At 37.6% G+C, this 20340-nt stretch overlaps 1 protein-coding gene across 1 annotated transcript in view; it reads right to left on the reverse strand.

Annotated features, from left to right (window-relative positions):
* Positions 1-2653: 2653 nt before the first annotated feature.
* RAP1B (RAP1B, member of RAS oncogene family) overlaps positions 2654-20340 on the reverse strand; it is a 32887-nt gene continuing 15200 nt past the window's right edge. The window contains exons 2-8 of the mRNA XM_088522979.1: positions 17740-17824; positions 16258-16326; positions 13782-13838; positions 11893-12033; positions 7220-7363; positions 5502-5617; positions 2654-4153 (exon numbers count right to left, since the gene is read on the reverse strand). Coding sequence (XP_088379105.1) covers positions 5531-5617; positions 7220-7363; positions 11893-12033; positions 13782-13838; positions 16258-16326; positions 17740-17796 — 555 coding nt within the window. The 5' untranslated portion in view covers positions 17797-17824 and the 3' untranslated portion in view covers positions 2654-4153; positions 5502-5530. The remainder of the gene's footprint in view (positions 4154-5501; positions 5618-7219; positions 7364-11892; positions 12034-13781; positions 13839-16257; positions 16327-17739; positions 17825-20340) is intronic.

A 20340-nucleotide genomic window follows, 5' to 3' on the forward strand; every position in this document is an offset into this window, starting at 1 on the left:
TCTACGCTGATGCTTAGCTGCATGTTCGTATTGCAATTCCAATGTTAAGTTACAGATAGTTGCACTGCTACTTTTTTTGACCACCTAGGTCTAGAAATAACTTTGTCTTGTTGAAACTGAAGCCTACCTAGAAGTACTGGCAGAACTTCTCCCCTTCCTTACATTATCTGGCAAGGATAAAAACATTGGAAAACTTTGACTCGTTCACAATTCACTTAGCTTTTTAAAATAGAAGAAAATCCTCATCTCTAGTCTTCGCCCATGAGGAAACAACAATTCTAATTACACCAGAGCTGGAGAGAAATGTATAGCTTTAATCAAAACTTTAGCAATATTCTCCTCCCACCTTCCCCTTCTAGCATCACAATATCACAGTACATATTATAAAACAAATTTTAGTATCTAACTCTACAGTACTTTTCTACAAGTTATGTTCTCTTACGCAGAGAATAAGTAGTAGTTTGAGTTTACAGTGCCATTCCTGTGGGCATCTGAAAACATCTTGCTATTCTCAAGTATTGCTTTAAGATAAGCAAGTTGACATTCATTTTACAGAATTATTAGAGAATGAAGAAAGGCATTAATAACAATGTAAGAGATAATAAGTACTTAAAAGAACAAGTCCTAATAGGAAGAGAGTGCAATTCATTTAAATAATACTTCTATATTTCAGGGCATAAAGATAACTTTTTTTTTTTTCTCCTCCACAGAAAGCTCAGACATTTGAGATATTGACAAACATCAATTTCAGATTATGGTGGAAGTAAGAGAGTCACAAACTGTGTGTGCACTGTAAGCATAAACTAACTTTACAAGCAGTAAGCAGCAATACATAAGTATAGCATTGAATTTGGAAAATTACTGCATTTTTTTGATAAAATATGAATTATGCATGTTTTCATCCAAAGCTTTGCAAGCAGAACGGTATCTTTTTGAAGGACCAAAGTAAACTAACCACTCCAAGAGGAGACATGTCTACTAATAAAGAACATTTCTCCCCCTACTTATTTAAATATGAGCAGGTCTGTCTGCATTCTTCGGTTGTTCTTGCTTCAGTATGGGAAGTGTTCTGCTGCTACTGAAGTAGCCCAAGTGTAAACTTCTTAAGATTTGTACATAAAGCACTTATCCTCAAGACAGCTTAGAAAGTGTTTAAAGATTTCTGTGGACAGGATTATTTTCTGGAAGCGGTTACTGTTTACAGAGTTCCAATTGCTGAGAGGAACTAGATGTTCGCTTCCCTCGAGGGAGCAGCTCCTCGTGCTGTAACTACTCAGAAATGAAGAAAATCCTTTCACGAGTTTTTTCTCACTCTTCATGTCCCTCACTTCCTCAACATCAGTGTCAGGCATCTTCCCTTTAACTGCTGAGACACTGTTTCTTTGAAGCCTGCTTAAATTTTCATAGGAGAAAAATCCTGCATTTTAGACAGTAACCTGGCTTATCATTTGTTAATATTGCTAATCTGGCCTAGTTCTAAATATTTAAAAAAAGCCAACAAAACACAGAAAACTTTTTCCCTTTTTAGCAGTTTATTGAGATGATGAACACTAAAGTTTGAGATTTTTACTCTCCTGTAGTTTATCCAAAATTTACCACCCCTCCTGCTGAGAAATTACCCATCTACTCTTCCCGAGCACAGTGAAGCTTCCAGGGCAAAGCTAATGTTCCCTGTAGTTACTACTCTGACTGGACACAGTGACCAAGACAATACCCCTCTTATGTTATCCGTTCATTTCTTCTCCCTCCCACCTCCTGCCATCTGTACAGCTACTGGGAAGAGAAACACACTGAAAAGAACACAAAGAGAATGACAACTGGTACACAAAAGTGTTAAAAAGAGCTGAATAATCAGAGGCTGGAAGTCAAAAGGAGGAAAGTTACTGACTGGTTATGCAAGGAGGAAAGGATCTAGTGCAAGAGCGCAAGGTCAGGCTGGAGCACAGGATGCTCCTCTGGAAGTGACTGGTATGCACAGCAAACCATAACAGGTATTCATAGTCTGGCTTCTAATGATAAACGAAAAGGGTTATCAACCTTAATCCTGACTCCACACAGGGAAGGAGTGCGCTACCTCCATGCAGTCATTGTGATCACTGAAAAAACGGCCACGTCTACCAGCAGAAAGGATCATCTGAACTGAATTCTTTCTGGGCAGAGTAAACTAGCTCTGTGTTTGCTGGTAAGAGCCAGCCTGATCGGACTGATTTTGCAGGAGTGGATTAGAGCATGCTCAGGCAATTCTGTTCCAGAGAAGCAGGGGGTACTAAGTATTTGGGCGTGACATTAATTTTCAACAGCACAACTAAGATCAACTCATCCATAGTTCGAGTATCCCACTTCGCAGTCTAACAGCGTTAACATATCTACGGTCTGCAAAATTCTGCACTTAGTACTGCAAGAGTGCTCTCCTGCAGATCTCCTTAAACTGTGCTTGTTTGGTTTCCATCATTCCAAAGAAAATCAAATGCAGTGTTTTATCGTAAGAGAATATTTTAGCTACACTACGCAAGTTTCAGCAATGACTTCTTCCTGGAAAGAAGGAAAATGGCCACAGGCAACATACCCTCAAGTTCTGGGAATGGCCACTGATAGTCTAACCTTTGAAGACAGGTATTTCCCTCTAAGCCTTTTTTTTTTTTCTTCCTCCTTCTTTTCCTTCCTTACAAGAGAACTTTAACACTTCACATATTCCGAGTCCGAAACTGTAAACGGGGTTTCAACCAGTCAGAAGTTCATCCACCCTAGCACATGGGATGCTAGCAAAAGAAATACCTACGGCATGTATTTGTTGGGAGACAACGTCATATCGGTTGCTTTAAGTCCTAAGATGTAAGCATCTGTACTGTGCAAGTGACATTGAACTCAAAGGTTACTAGCGCTACTGAAACAAAACATTCGAGTAGTATATAACTGTAATGCAAGCCCTTGCATGGCAATCCAAATTTATTGAACTACTGATGCTAAGTCATACAAAATTGCACCACTTTAATTAAGGCTTTTAGTTTACATTTGGCCACCTCAAAGCAGTTGTAACATTAGGTTGGTCAATTTAAATACTGTGGCTCCCTGTTGGATATACACACAATCTTTACACCCAAACGTTAATGCATACAAAGCAACAAGGCATTGTTAAATAAATCAGCAAAAGTTAATTACTGCAACTTAGGCCCTGTGACCAATTACACATGATTAAAATTACTTCCCACATTCACATCCACAGTACTCTTCCACCATTTAACATCTCAACCAAAACGTTACACATGTAAAACAATCACTAACAGGCAAAAGTACTAAACCTGTATATTTGGTATTGCAAATACACTTATGCATGAGCAAGCAAGGGAATTCACAGTGAGAATCTACAGCTGCAGAAGCCCGAAAATGATTTACAAAAAATTGTTAAATCATTAAAAAATCGTTTTAAAATATACACTTCTTGTTGTAGACCCCCACTGTACACACAACTATAAACATTGTTCCCTATGTAAACAAGGAAAAGGAAACATACAATAAAAGGTTGAAAAGTCTGGACATTTCCTTCCCAACAGATATTAAAGGCCATGTCTTTAGTCAGACATTATACTGAAAGGACTCTTAAAGACTAGATCACTGTCTCCACAGGTTTTTCCTAAAATTAAAAAACTATATAGCTGTTGTGTTAATCAAAGCGCTTTTGTACAATACGATGATGATGATCCTGTATTTCTTTAAAAAAGTTACAATAAGCTACAAATACCGATGAAGCAAAGTTATCTGGAGTAGTCTATATAGGAGCTCTTTGGACTTTCTTTTATTATGCTAAAATAGTGGTGCTTTTAGGATTTACATTATTGTACTCTCCAATAGAAAGAGGGGATTGTTGAAGTATACAGTACACAGTTTTCATACATGTACAACATTGGTGGATGAACAATGTCTCTTATCAGTAATACTGGATGTAGGCTCTGGTTTTACCAGTTGCATACACTTAGAATATTTATAAGTAAAAATCTCTCGTGACACTGGAAAGTGATTAGAATGTGCAAACTGATGTAGTAGCTTTCATCCGTTTCTTAAAGGGTACCACCACAGGAAAGTCCATTGAAGATGTTGGTAGGTTTAATAAAGTTGGAATGCTGGCACTGTTGAATTGGGCAACAGTTCTTCAGACCTGTAACAACAAAAGAACCTGTTAGCATCAGTAGCAGCTCCTTTCACTGTTCAATTCTTTATTTAATGCCACTGGTCCTTGAAAACAGACTTGGAAAATAACCACCTTACCATTTCCCGACTAGTATCACTTCTACTCCACATAAACAACAGGTTACCTCAGTAAGTAAAGCTGGACTGTGATACAGGGGAGTGAAGGAGTGGTGGAAATCAATGCTCCTAAATTACCCTCTTAGAAAAGTATGAGTGACGAGCACGCAATCATTCCTGCTATCCTCAGCTGGTACGTCTGGAACTCTCTCAGTTTTAGTCAGTTTGAGCTACTTGTATCCATTCAAAATAGTTCTAAAGCTAAAAGTCACATTAACCAAATTGTAACACAAGCCTGCAAATTATCCCAATATTAATTGCAGTGAAATCTACCAGGATCTTCCAGTATGTCAAGTAAGCAGATGACAGAAAGCATCACAGCACTAAAAGATCTGAATCACCAGCTACAATTCCATTGCTTGTCTGCTGCACATTGTAGCTGTTCAAACACACACTGTATCACCAAAAAACTTGAAGTAATTGATATCAATAGGTAATATTTACATTATGTCAGGTCAGTCAACAGACCTGTGCTTGTCCTCAGCTGGAAGTGTGTGGGGGGAACCATGCCTAAGCACAAGGAAGCCACAGACAAAACTCAAGTCTGCTGACTGGCTTCTGAAAAACCTTGCTCAAGAGCAGACTGGAGTTTCCATGAGCCTTCAGCAGTATTCTTAGAGCATGGGTTTAGCTGGATAAAAACATTAGCCAAATGTCATTATCTAGGAAACTCATCTAGTAATCAATAGCTGCAGGTCAAATAAGTGCCGTAACTATCACTTCACAATTATTTCCCCAAAACAGTAATTGCAATGCAGCCTATAAAATATCCATATAGCCCAAAGAAAGCTAGCTTAAATTCCTATGATGCAATGCAAGCATGTGCAGGAGATCAAAAGATGGAAGTGACATTTTAGCACATAAACTACAATATTTTACAGTGTGCATTCCAAATGATTGAGCTCCTGCAATATATTCTTCCACTTTCTAAAAATAAAACTCCATTTTCAAAAGCCAAAAATGTGGAAATATTAAAGCAAGGACTGTTCACCTGAGCTTTGCAAATACCTTAAGGCTGAATGACATCTCAATCCCAAGGTGAACCCTTTACCTTGCACTCACTTTAAGTTCTGACACTGAATGGCAAAAATCAAGATCATACATATTTCTTTGTCAACGTAAACCACACATTTTCAAAGCAGTTCTGGATTTTTAATAAGTCATATAATAGAGAACCCTGGAAATGTTAAAGTGTTTACCTGGCTCAGAGCTACAGTACAGCTATGTATTAAAGTAGCTGACATGATGACTTTTTACGTGCTTTTCCAGGCACCGGAGTTTTTCTGTTAATTTGCCGCACAAGGTCATAAAAGATCTGTGGATATAAAAAACAATTGCATATTGGAATTAAGAAGCTTCTCTTGTAACTATTATCCTTGAACCTCCACATGTAATACATTCACATTCTCAAAAATACTCTGTAAATATGTAGTTATCACCAAGTCAGAAAGTTAAATTGTATACTTAACACCTGCCTACGTCTTCCTTTCTAATATGATTATTTGTCAAGGACTTTCCAGTTTCTATGAGGCAAATCAAAGGCATTTATGATCTACAACTGTTTAATTTATGGGTCAGGTTTACTTGAAAATGTACAATGTATACTGCAGCCATCAACTGCTATAGGCTATTAGTTTGTAATTTAGCACTTAACGTCAATAAACAGGCTACAGGTTTCTCTCTATGCAAGGCACTCACTAGAACATTTTCTTAAAAGAATGTTGTAAGTTTTAACTGCCAATTTTCATAGTGACTCAGGTACACTGCCTATTTAGTAGTATTTCTAGTATTCAAATGATATCACATCATGCTTTTCCAGATGCTTCAGTACTTTAAAAAAAAAAAAAAAATAAGTCTAGCAATTAATTCAGCAGTCTCTTCAGGACTACAACATGACAAAACCCCTGAAGCTTCCCAGAACAGCAACAGAAGTATGACACATTTTCACACTTGTTCTAACTGGAATTTTAAGAGACTCAGTTCCAGGGAAATGCTGATTTAAGACAAACTTAAATACAACACTAAATATGATCGAACAATATGTGCATGTTATCAACCTTTTTCCAATTACTTTTCCTTCTCTTAAATATTTTAAGCCAATTTTAAGCACTATTCCCCCAAAAAAGCACACATTCCAACATGGATTTCTAGTGTTTAAAATAAGTTCTGGCTTATTAAACCTATGATTTTTCAGAAAAACTGAGTAGCGTCCAGATATTCACAACTAATTCAACACACACTACTTGTTTCTTTTTTCTTCTTTTTGTAAATCAGATGTGCTTAAAGCCAGCACACATTTGATATCATGCAACTCTTGCACAGAGGCCCTTTGACCTTGACTTTCACTGCCAACGCTGTTCTCCAGAAGACACAACAACTGCAGACTGTGGCATAAACTTCAAGCTGTTCCAGAAATGCAAACACTAACACAGTCTGATTTTCTGTACGTTGGCATCTCCATCAGACAAGAACACGTGCATTCTTGTGTCCAAAAAGGCATGTGTTTGATCACTGAGTTTCTGCTAAGCAGCTATTGAAGTGCTGCCTGTCTCTTTGTAGCACACCTGGTGAGGTCACTTCTCTGAGCAGCTGTTAATTCTGACAAAACTCATAGGAATTCTGTCACTAAATCTCTAACAATTTAGTACTGGGTAACCCAAATCCATTTACAAGCACATTTTCAGTGGCTACAGATTATGTCAACTAGGAAACACAACATTGGAACCAAAAATGGAACCAAACAGAAGCATCTGTATGAATGTTTAAGGCAAAGCTTATATACCCCGTAAAATAAACGGCTGAGGAAATATGACATCAGTAGGATAAGTTTTGCCCACTATGCTCCATATGTCTGCTAGTTTTTCTTGACAAACGGTAACGTTTGCTTATGAGAACACTGCCAAGTATTTGGTCTTACCTCATTAACATTTATCTTTGATTTTGCAGAAGACTCTAAGAATGCACAATTGTTCCATTGCCTTGCTAGGTTCTGACCTTGTTCCTTTCCCACAACTCTTTCATCTTCCAAATCACACTTGTTACCAACCAGAATCATAGGCACCTAAAAACAAATAGTTCACAAGTGAGCTAAGGTCAGCAAAAGAATCGTTACAATTTTTGGAAAAGACAGTTTTAGACACCTGAAATCCAAGTTCTCAAACATTTCCCCTCACAACGATGCTGATCATGAGGGAAAAGACACAGTCACTTTGATTTGAAGACAAATGTCTAACACTACTGTAAACTCAAAACTGTTATATCAGAGCTTCGTTATTCTGGAAGTCAGGATCCCCTGCAAAAAGGTTTATGGATGTGTTACAAAACAGCCCGCCTACTGAAGCTGGCAAACATACCAAGGAGGTACCCATGATTAGTTACAAGCTGAGTTACAAGCTTACACATCCTACTTGGGTGTACTCTCTTGTTCATCTCAAATCCTGATTTCAGAAGGATACGTAAAAGTGTAGCACAGGTCCTTTTGTCTACAATGATATTCTGATTATAACTCATACTCCCCTTTCTTCTTCTTGCTTTGCACCCAAGCCATTGTGTGATGCTGTCCATGACCATGACATTTGTCCATGCTATTAAATACAATCTGCTCTAATCTGGGCACATACTGAAAAAAAAAATCATCAGTTTCGATAGTTCAAGCACATGACACTTATAAATGGTACTTTCCAAGTCAGACTTGCAAGGTTTATTGCTTACTGAATCACCATATAGTCAGCCAAGATCTCCTCCAGGCAGGAGAGCGAAACACTGACTACAGATTATATCCCCTTCTTTGGAGTTTTCAGTCAAGAACAATAACTTGCACAAACTTAATTCTATATTTGCATTGCTGAAAGACTTCATATTCTATTACTCAAGAAAACCTTTACCTGAAGGCCTGCCAAAAGAGACCCTTTTGTGTCGCACTGATATTCTATCACAACTCAAGTTATTTACCCTCCAAATTACACAGCTACTGTTCTGTTTGTGGAGAAAACATGGAACATGGCCCAGCACAACCCTACAGTTAACATTTAATAGTTTGCCACTCAGGTAGTTCATACTACCCTGCTTAACAGCACTATTTGGTAGTCTGGCTAGTAGTTTAAAGCTTACATATTATGAAATGTTAAGTGACTGTCACTGGAAGAACAAGGCCAAATTGTCTAACTAAATTACTGTTTTTCATTAACAAAGGAAAAAAATATGAGAAGGAATTACTAACTTCTTCCATTCATGCTCATACCATACAGCTTGTATTGATTCTACCTCTGCCAGAGAGATTCACATGGACAGCAAGAAACTGGCAATGCTGTGAATCCTGCGTTCACTATTCCCTCTGCACCTCCAGAATGGATAATCTATTTTATTTTTCTTTTATGTTTTAAACAGCACTGGTTTCATCTCCCTTCTTCAAGAAATGACTGTCAAACTTGCTCATACTCAAGGCCAAAAATTAAGAAGATTTTACAAGGCAGCTTGTAGGGGGAAAAAAAAAATCCCACTATTTTGCTTGTAGCACAGGATAACTATAAAACAAAATTTCTGTCTGATGAATAAAGATCTCATTTATTAGTAATTTAGCTGCTCGCAAAATTCAGCAACAGAACAGTAAATGGGCTAAGGTATCAGCAAGGGTCTGCAATACACATTTTATATGTTGAATTCACTTACTGCTACCTATTCATATAATAAATAACACTAACCAGAGTATAAATCAAGATTTGCTACAGGATGGTGAGATAAAATGCCTTCACTTTATAAAAACAGCAGTGAAATGACAAATATCCCCATTCAATCAAAGCAGAATTTAAGTCTTTTACACTGGAAAAAAAAGTGGCAAAGCTAGCAAAGAGAGAGATACATAATTCTCTAGACATAAGTAATTCCAGTGCAGCAGAAACCTGTAACTTGTCCTAACAGTGACCTGCAGCTCCTTTTCTTCTCCTGGCTTAGATGTTCTCAAGCAGCCTGGATGGCTTAAGAAATATGAAGATGGGAGTATTTAATGCAGTCCTTTGGCAACCAGCACCCAGATGAGAATCAGGAGAAGTTGCAGAGCTAATGGGCTTCTGGGAGGCTTCACCAAAGCAAACAAACAAAAAGCTACACAAGATACTGCTGGTCTCTTGCCAAGCCCTTATGGCCTCATCAAGCACAGTTTACTCCAGCACTGCCCTATCTGCCCATCAGTGGATTTCTCCAAACTTCTCAATTACTGTACAATGAAACAGGCAAAATTCCTGCGTTATACAAACTTCTGAAGTAAAACCAAGGTTCCATAACACTGCTTTTACTGATTGGGAATCAGCAAAAGCTGATGCCTACATATACTTTTTTTTTCTTCCAGTAAAAAAACATTCACAAAAAAATCCCACTTTTTGAACCAGTGCATGATGTTGACAGAATGAGAAGCTGCTAGAAATTATATTCCTGAAAACTGTAGTGTAAGCATATATACACGCACCACTCCATCCATTATTCATAAACACATAGGAAGTTTCCTCTTTAGTTCAGCCATTTGTCAGATAAGGAATAACCTAAAGCAACCCAGAAGTGTCTAGTAGAGAGGGGGACTTGTTACAATTACTGGAAAACAGAGATCCCTATATTAATGAGGAAGCAACATTAACTCTATGAACTTAAGGTTTTCACTTCCATCTGAAAGTTGGACAAAAATACGGGCATGAGGCAGGAAGCGTGGGCAGTGGGTTGCGAATGTCAAAGGCGTGCGGGATATATATGATATATATGCCACCAATTTAGCAAGTTCCACGTGTTTGTTCTAGATGACCTCATGAGATTTAGCTTCTACATGCACAGCTGTCACTTGTGAATATTAAAGATATCATGCAGTCTACTGAAGAATCTATTACAATATTCTTACACGTCTGAGAAAATCTTGTAAAAAGTAGGTTGTACTAGGTAGTCTGATGATGGGTGCTAAAGCTCCCTTTGCCACTCCTCTCCTAGCAAATCTCCACTTGTTTCAAGAGCATTTTGCTCACAGTCCTTATTAGTAGTAAGATGATGCAAACATGCTAAACTGACCTTTCATGACAAGAAAAAAAAATCAATTATACAAAGGATTTTTTAAATTATTGATTAAAGGGAATATCTAGGCTTTCCCTAAATTCAAGCTTTAAATAAAGGATTATGACATTTTTATCTTTGAGTATTTCCCTGCTGAGAAAGCAAGCCATGTCTAAGCTGTACCAGAGGAAACATTTTAATGGAAATTTTGGTGGGGAGACCTGAAATGACAACCTGAAACTCATTATTTTTCTCCTGTTACTTACTATGGAACGGCTTTCAAGATCAGAAGGAATTTTCTAAAAAGACGATACAGGAAATACAATTCCAAAACACATTACCAAAGAAGAGCACCAGTCAGAAATAATATGCCACATAGACTAAGGTTTAATAATCCCCCATTTATCTTGCTTTACTTCAGCTCTTACGCTAAACATAGCTGTAACTCGGTAGGCTCCAGATGCAAAAGGTGCATGTAATCTAGCAATACTACGTTTTCTAGACACATCTGTGATACTGGGTAATAAGCCACTTTTAGCACTATTACAGAAGTAAGCTTCTGAGCAGATACAAGGCCTGGAAATGCCTGCAGCTAGGAAAAAGCAAAGGGCTTCATGTTGCAAGAATCACAGTGAACTTCCCTAAAAGTGAAAATTTAATAGATCCTGGACCTGATGACAGGAGGTACGTAGGTAGGTACATGCAGTAAGGAAGGGACCATCATAACATCCACACACACAATTTAAATGCCACAGGCAGAGCTGAAAGCTAAAATATTTAACATTCCTTGCTTACATTTCCCCCCTCTCTGCCCCCCACCAAGAAGGAAGTTTTATGGCTAGTGGCTGCAACCTACTGATGTTTTGCACTAGAAATATCTTATATGCTTTTATAAAATGGAAATCTTACTTACAAGTTTATGCAACAGTCAAGTCTGCTTTCAGAATTATAGCTTACCTAATAAGCACTAAATATTTACTTTCTATAACTGTAGTAAGTTTTATGACCTGAAATTTCTCAGCCTCATTTTATAACCTTAGTAACACAAGAAAGAAGTGCATATTAAACCTGTGTAGAAATATTTTTAGTTTGACCGAACTAAATTATAGGTGTACACACAAAATATGAAAACTATGTAAGTTGAGAAGCCACAGGACAACCTTCCAAAAACTTTTTTTTTTGATTTTGTGCTTTTTAAAATCATAAAGGGAAAACATATTAGAGCATTACAACTGTATCTTTAAAACCATATCCATTAAATAGCAATGGAGGGTAAGGCAGATTTGCTTCAGATTTTTTCTGCAGTACTATTGAATAAGGCTATGTACAGACTCAAACAGAGTATTTTAGAAGGGGAAAGGATTAAACACCTAATTCTCTTTATACACGCATAAGAAGTCACAACTTCCCCCAGTTTGCCTATTTATATCAAGGAGTATATTTCAGTACTACGCATGCATTGGTTGGTCTGACTTTTTAATTAAAGTTTGGCACATATCTAATCAACATCTATACCATCTATAACGAGAATGGCAAGTCTTAGGCATTTTCGAAGCTCCTTACATCATCAGTGTCTTTGACTCGAAGAATTTGTTCTCTTAGATCCTGCAAATCATTAAATGTGGACTGTGCTGTGATGGAATATACTAATGCAAAACCTTGTCCATTTTTCATGTATAGGTCTCTCATTGCTGTAAACTGTTCCTGTAATTAAAAAAAAAAAAAGAAATTACAGATGCTGCTTTCAATTTGCACTTCCCCATACACTTCAGGTTATATTTATCACAAGTGTGAAGCTTCCTCCCCCCACTCTTTTTTCTTTCCCCCCCACTAACCAATATTTGCCTATCTGGCCATACATGTTATAGGAAATTGAATAGCTCTTATAACACTATCTGGGGTGCTGAATGATGTCTAGAGACTGTCTAGGGCTACCCAGCCTGGAAAAACTCAGCAGAAAACTAAAGCAATTCCCAGAGAACAAGTAAAAATTACAGAAATCCCATTCCCCCGACATATCAGCTCTTTATTGTCTCCTACTTCTTTAAGACATGCTGGAGAACAATTGCATCTCTTCACAGTCCCCAAATTTAACGTAGGAAGGTGCCTAGGCTATAAATTCTAGTGTACTTGTCAAGAACATTGGACAGAGGATGGAGAACGTCAACAGGTCTGTCACATTTCCCAGGTGCAATGTCTAATATTATATGTGCAGACTCATGAGTGCTCTGCAATGCTATGAGTTCCTTCTGTTTGAAGGCTCTCACTAGTGACACTGTGGGACAGCACTTGCCTTCCCTGCACTGGTAGCTCAGCCACCTTGTGACTGGACACTAGACAAGTCTCTCCTCAAACAAGTCTCTCCTCTTACTTTATTATCACATTTCAGAAGTTCATCAGCTAGAAATTTGCCAAGTCTATGATCTTGAACTAAAATTTCATCCCAATTCCCCTTTCACATGAATTCTTCCTAGTGCAGCAGGCTTGGGGCACGCTATTTTAGCTCAAGGCATCATTATATCTTAGCTTTTGTGATTCTTACACCAAATAACATCAATGTTTTCAGAATGATGTTTGACATTTCAGCAGCAGTTTTACAACTGCGACAATCCCCCCCCCCTTTTTTTTTAAGAAGTTTCAACTGTATGTCAAATGCCTATCCTATGAAATTTTACATGTTTGTATCCTCGTCCTAGGTTTCATATCATCATTCTCTACTACAACTGTATCAAATATTGTATGACAAACAAAAAGCATAATGTATTCTCAAAGAAACAGTCTTTCCATCTTCCTATACTTTTACACAGCATTACTGACATACAGAGTTTAAATTAATGGTTATTGAACCAGAGTACTATTATAGATCAGAGAAAACATGCTATGTTCCATGGGTCTTGAGTCAACACTCTTTCAAATCAATGAGAGAAACAAGCAATTTCAGTAGATGTTGGATCACCCAGGAAAAAAGAAAAAGTAAACATAACTCACTAGTGTGTAAAAAGTCAGCATAAAGCCTGTGCTTTGAGTTCACATAAGCTGACTAAAGCAATACTATTTTTATCCCAATGTCAGAATTCATTTTGCACACACAAGGAAAAAGAGAGGAGAAGAAAGCATGGATTCTCTGCAGGAATGGAAGTCAAAACTGTTCAATTTAGTAACTATTAGGTCTAAATTTGCTGTAGGCAATGTAAACTTAAACGACAGTGCGACCAGCTTTGCAATGCTCAGTCCTGCATTTCCCCTATTACAGTATAAGGGATCACAGGAAACTTGCAATTATTTTGCTGCTGCAATACTTCTGAGCTTTGTTTAAATATGGTATGGTGAAAAACAATATCCAACATGCCCATCTGAGTTGCTCTTTAGAGAAGGAAACACCTGCCATGTCACAAGTGAGACTCCCACAAGTTTTGATGTCTTTAACACTTAGGAAAGTTCATTTTACATACCGTTCCTGCAGTATCTAATATTTCAAGCATACACTGTTGAGCATCTACTTCAACTTGCTGCCAAAAGAGAGAGATCCGGTTAGAACATTTCCTCTTGTAATACTCCCCTCCAAAGACATTAGGAACTGTGTGATTTTATAAGCAAATTTATAATGCATAAGGCAACCTAATGGCATAAGACGTTTATATGCGTATACACTTTGAAATCAGCAGGAAGAAGCTCTCCAAAGAGTTCTAGTGACATTTCCAAAAGAAGCTTCAGCTGTCAAGTACCAAAGTGATGAGGCAATTCTGTCTATGAAAAAAGCAGGTTGCTAAATTTGCAATAATGGTTACCAGCAACTAGCACAACCAATTTCTTTTTGTTTCAATGATCATTTACAGACTGAAAAGTAGACATGAAAGCTGTATAGCTGCACTGCCACATTAATGGCCATTTAAGAGTAATCTAGATCAACAACGGCAGGAGAGGTTCATAGTATACAATACACCGAGCAAGCCAGCATGGCTGGTTTCCCAAAACCAAGCCAATAGTGACTCTAATTGGGAAACTTTTTTAGCTTTAAAAAAAAACTTCCATAAATATAAGGTTTAAATCAGACCAGTCCCTCTATCTAGTTCCCACGTCCTCAATCTAGTTCTGACCTCCAGAAAAATGGTCATGAGGGCAGCAAAGAACATAAAAGTGCTCCGAGGCTGCTTCAAGAGAGAAGACCTTTAGCGGAAGTAACACAACACAACCTGCCCACATTTTTCCCCCTTTTAGGCTATCAGCACATATCACTGCTTCATATTTGCATGTAAAATTCCTAGCTGGCTGATCAACACTCTGGAAGAGCTCTGTTTTCTTCCTCCCCAATATATGCATTATCACTAGCTTAACTATGGGCATGACTTTTGTAACTAGAATTAAGTTTCAGGAGGAAAAGAGATAAATTTTGCATCCTTCACTTTTTTTCCCCTCTGTCTCATATAGAGCCCCTGCCAGGGGGATTCCCTCAACAGCCACTATTTTACTATATATTGCTGACAAATACATGGTGTTCAGCCAGCTAAGCAGTATTTATTCTCTTGAGGGAGAAATATTCGGGGAATAAACCAAGGCTTCAATCTTCAAGGCATTATGCTCAATTAGCTTTAGAATCCAGTTTCAGCCAAACTTTAAATATTTAAAGTCACATCCTTTCAACTTCAAACATTTCAAATTTAGACTTAATCAGTACCAAACTGCAACTATCGAAACAAAATGCTTTAAAACACGCAAGTCAAGAAGCAACTTAAAATACTAGCTAGCAGTGAGGGGAAAAAACATAACTGCACAAAGCGCTGTCCAGACTTAAGCCATATTTCAGCAGACTGATTTGAAAACAAAGTTACAAAGAGATATTCACAGTCATTTCAGGACCAAACCTAAAATGAGTATCTTTAAGATCTTTGCTTAAAAAAAAAATTTCAAAACACACAATTGCTTGAGATGGCTTCACTTTTCAGGGTCCATGGAAACTTTGTGGAATTTTCTTTTGAAAATTCATTCAACAAACATCACAAATTTAACATGATCTGAAGAATGTAAATATATAATAAAATAAATATTTCAGTTTGGTTTAGCTTGCAATTTCCACAGTCATCTATTGCACGTCTTTGCTGGGTCAACCCACCAAACAGCTGGATAGGGTCCAAAACTCCTGCTCCTCTAATATAATGTACTTAAAAGAAGGAAGTTGTCAGACAGAATCTGTTGTTGCTCTTGTCTTTTTAATATGACAGTTCTGGCTCTGGCTGATTCCCCATATGCTTAAAACAGACTAGAGTTTCCCAGCATACAGATTTCCACCAACTCTCAGTAATTCTCCAGCACAAATGCAGGCTAGTGCCAACAGAGGAGGTGCTGCCATTTTTTGCCAACCCCAGAAAGGGTTGGTGCATCTTTCCTCCCTTGAGAAGGCACTGGCATTTTTGTGACTACATAGTGAGCTGCAGAGAATCAATATATTGGAAAAGTAATTCAGGTTAAAAATAATAATAATAATAAAAAAACACAGCTGAAAACTAATCTGTTTCACGACACAAGTATAAAGCCAGCTCAACCTCATGGTCTCAGCTTAAACTAGTTAAGGGAGCAGTATGGAGATTCAAGATGATGCAAGTGAAAAATATATAACCAGTAGATTTTTTTGTTTTGTTTCTGATTTTTTTTTGAAATTCTGAGCATAAAAATACCATTTTCACTTGCTAGCTAGCAACATAGTATTAAAACTCTAGTCTTGAATTATTCCTTTTAGAAAAATTTTTCAATAGACCAACAACACTAACACCAAGCATAACAATAGTGAGCATCTTTTCGTTTCAACTTTGTTAAGTTACCAGATATTATGTGGCATTTACCAGGAATACCCTTTTCTCAACCCATGACTCCAGTGTTTGACAATATCAAATCCTTAATTTTTGTTACAGTACAGAGATCTGTCTCATATACCTTTCTGTAGGAGTCTTCTATCGTAGGATCGTATTTTTCAACAAATATTCCTTGAACAAACTGTACAGTCTGCAACACAAAAATATCAGTATACGATAAAGATCTTACTGAAATTTCATAAACATTATATCCAAATTACTGTTCTATGTATATATTTAATTACCAGGCAAGTTTCTGAAAACAAGTTAAGGGATTGACTTAACTATAAACTAAAAGAAATTAAAGGAAGGTAGAGGTATATGCCCATTTGTCTAAGTATTGTTAAATAAGCAACACTAGACCTTTTGTCCACCTTCATTTGGAGCATAAGAATTAAAACGTGCATTTATTTCAAAAGTCTGTCTGAAGGTTGGTGTCCTTGTTAGTTTTTTGTTGAATAGGATACTGCAGAGCTGCATGGCTTTTACAATTTGCATTTATAACTACTGCATTTTTTGCTACTCATTTATCAGCACAGAAATTGGGGAAAATTTTAGCAGTCTTAACTAGTCTCTATGAGATATTCCTGTATACCTAGCATGTAGGATGCTTTTAGTTAAAGGAAAAGTGTAAGACAAAGTCAGATTGGACAGGTCCAACTCAAGAAATGCTTTGGTAAGATAAAGAATTTAGAGGTGAAGGAAAATAGTTCTTTCAGAATCTAAGATGATTTATCAAGAAAGTTTTCCTTTAGACACTGCTTTGCAAGAGAAGACTTCTTACCTGACTACAGCGGACCTCTACACCTTGGTAAGATGCAAAATTAAACTGAAAGGTCTAAAGTTTATATAATATGATATTCTCAGCCTCTCAAAGTTCTGCAAAATGCTAGCCTGGATCAGAGTAACTACATTTTTCTGTAGGAGTTTAGCTAAAAATGCATGGGCTCTTTGGTTTATGGTAGGCTACCTGCTACAACTACACAACTGCTTACAGGGAAATACATTAAAAATAAAAAATAAAAACAAACATGCTAACCTATCTATAGATATGTAAACGGATAAAAGTTGCCAGCATAAAAGAACTAGTGCTTCTGGCACCATCATCAAGAGATAAGTAAGCACCACCTCAGATTCTCTGGAGGCAGAAGTTAGTAAGGACAGAGTGGCAAACTCATTTGCACTGCCAGTTTCACAACTCAACTTGATTTCTCACAAACTCAAGGTAAGGTTATCACGCAAAGCCAGAGACCTTTGTAACACTTTGGTAAGACACTTCACTGCATAAAACAGGCAAACACCTGAAGAAACATCAACCAAACGAGTCCAAACACACCTGCATGTGTGTTTAACAGGCACCAATGAATGTAGATACATCTAAGAAGTGTTGACAGATAGGTGCAGTAAAGGGAACACCTATATTAGCCAGGAACTCTCATCAGTCACTACTTGCATTCGTTAGCGTTTGTGCACACTTCCATAAAACAGAAAGAGAGCACAGAAGAGAAAAAGCAAGATAGGAGAAGCCTAAGAAAACATTCTCGAATCGGCTTAGAGCACTTACCAAAGCAGACTTTCCAACACCTCCAGAACCAAGAACCACTAGCTTGTATTCACGCATGATGCAAGAGATAAATCACCTCCAATACCTAAAAAGCACAATGAATTATTCAACAGTTTTGTTCAATAGGACTATTTTAGTATTATTACAAACACTGTTAACTTATTTATGCATCAAGTCATGAACAATTAAATACTGATATTAACTGATTAACACAGAGTAAGTACCATTATATGCACTATGCAGGCATAATCTAAGCCGGATGGCATTTTATTATACAATACAGAAACAGAATCCATGGACACTTACTCTAGATATTCACAATAATCCTCAAAGAATAGTATTTACTACTGCACGGTGCTACTTCATCTAGCATGTACAAGCTACTTTCAAAATTTTCTGGTTACCAAAACTAAGAGCCAAAAAGTCCCCTTGTTCTTCACGCATTATCTAGCATAACATTATAGTCAAGACATGAAAAGTTTTTTCTAGTGGAGATTTGTGTATCTTATAGAGCAGTAATTTAGAGACAAATGGAAGACAGATTAGGACTATGTAATAATTAGATCTCAGCATCATAATCTTGCCAAAATATCACAGACAATTTAAAGAAAGCCAGCACAGAATTGTCTGGAAGATCTGCTCCCACCTCCATGCATTTGTTAGCTTCTCAGAATCTTCTAGATGGATTCATAGCCATTAAAGTAGGCAGCGATTTGGCAAAGAAATTCATTTACTCCTGTGAAGAGGCCAATTACTTGTATTATAACATGCCATCAAATGAGATGATGTCATCTCATGCGTTTTTCAGAAAGCCACATTGCCTTTTTGCAAGGAAATCTCTAGGAGCTCCCAGTAACAGTTACACAAAGCAACTGGGTATTTCACACAGGTCTCAACATCTCTTTCACCCAAAAGTTACTTGCATTATACATTTTGGAATAATAAACAGAGGAGGAGGGGGAAAAAAAAAAAAAAGAGAGAGAAAAAAAGATCTCCTAGGAGACACACAGGCATCTAAAGGTCTTGCAGTTTCATGGCTACTATATAGTCTCTTGAATAGATTTATCAGGTAAACGATTACTAATATTAATTACCTACAATATTGATAAACGATTACTAATATTAATTACCCACAGTATTGATAAAGTATTCTAGGAATGATTCTTAAATTCCACAGCTGTTACATTCTCTCCTCAATTTCCCAAACTTCTTTTAGACAGTGCGAGTTGTTTTATACATGTGTCTGGGTCTGACATGCATGAAAAACAACTCCACCATTTCCTCTGAAGACCCAAACCACTAAGGCATGAACATGCTGACAAAAGACAAACAACAAACCAAAAAAAAAAAAAGAAAAAACACACAAAAAATACACACACACACACACCACAGGATGGTATTTCTTTCCATTTTTAAAGACAACAGCATCGCTGTGTATTTTGCTTACTCTGTGAACACACAGAGTTTGTAGATAAAGCTTGAGTCAGTATACACACCAAGAGAGCAGAACCCGGGTAATACAATCCTGCTTACTACGCCCAGTTGGATATAAAGGCTTCCCCCCTTTTAAACAAAATATACGACAGCCATAACCTACAACTAACGTAGCTACAGGAGCACATTGCAAATGATCAGTAAGCAATATTTCTTCTACCACATTACTGTTCTTGCATAAAAGAACTTCTGAATAAACCCCCCATATTATAGCAAACAGCAACTATTGATAAGCAACAACTATCTGTGAGGAAATAACACACACTTGCTTTCTGAGAGACTTAAATGCTGAACAAGGAATCATTCACAGCAGACTTGCATAAGAACATGAAACCAACCCCTTCCCAGCAAGTGCACATTTCTGAAAAAGAACAGCAGGATCTCAGAAGTCAGTCAAAAACAAATCCCTGCCTAAACATGAAAGCTGATTAATGTTTTGCTACAGACTTAAATGCAGTTATACCAACTGTAGTACTGTGACTAACTTGAGGCCCCACAAACTACCACTGAGACCATTCCTCTCTTGTAAGCTAGATCAGCCCCTGATCAGGGGGCTATACTGTACCCTGCATCGGATTGCTCGTCTCTGTTGAAAACTATCCTGGCAAAAGCAAAACAAAGCCCTGAATCACAGGTTTTAACGAGGTGACTAGGCCCAGGATCACGATCTGTGGGCAAGCCTAATTTATGCTGCTCAAGAAACTGCACCTTTTACTTACAGTTCTGTTAGCAACTGAGCTGAGGGAGCTGCTTCTACTGCAGACCGGAGGTAGGTCTTGGTCATTTCCTGCGCTGGCTCTGGCAGTTACTAAGTTACCTGTTCTTTCTTTTCCAGCAGAAAAGTGACTTCTTTCCCCACTCTCCCAGCCAGAAAAAGTTGGGGAGGGTGAGGGAAGAGGACCCAGCACAGGCACTGGTACAAGGTGAGCAGCACGAGCAAGATCAGAACTCCCCTCTCAGCAGTAATGCCCTGCATCGCTTGGGATCATACCATCCGTTAGATGCTTAGCACACAACATCTCCAAGATCATTTACATGAAGGTTAATGTCCCTCCACGTCAAGGTCCATCTATGCCTTCATTGATTAATACTACACTATCCACAGCC

This window comes from Tinamus guttatus, unplaced genomic scaffold, assembly GCF_059628265.1.
Source record: "Tinamus guttatus ecotype Peru unplaced genomic scaffold, ASM5962826v1 Tinamus_guttatus_pri_ptg000171l, whole genome shotgun sequence".
Lineage (NCBI taxonomy): Eukaryota > Metazoa > Chordata > Aves > Tinamiformes > Tinamidae > Tinamus > Tinamus guttatus.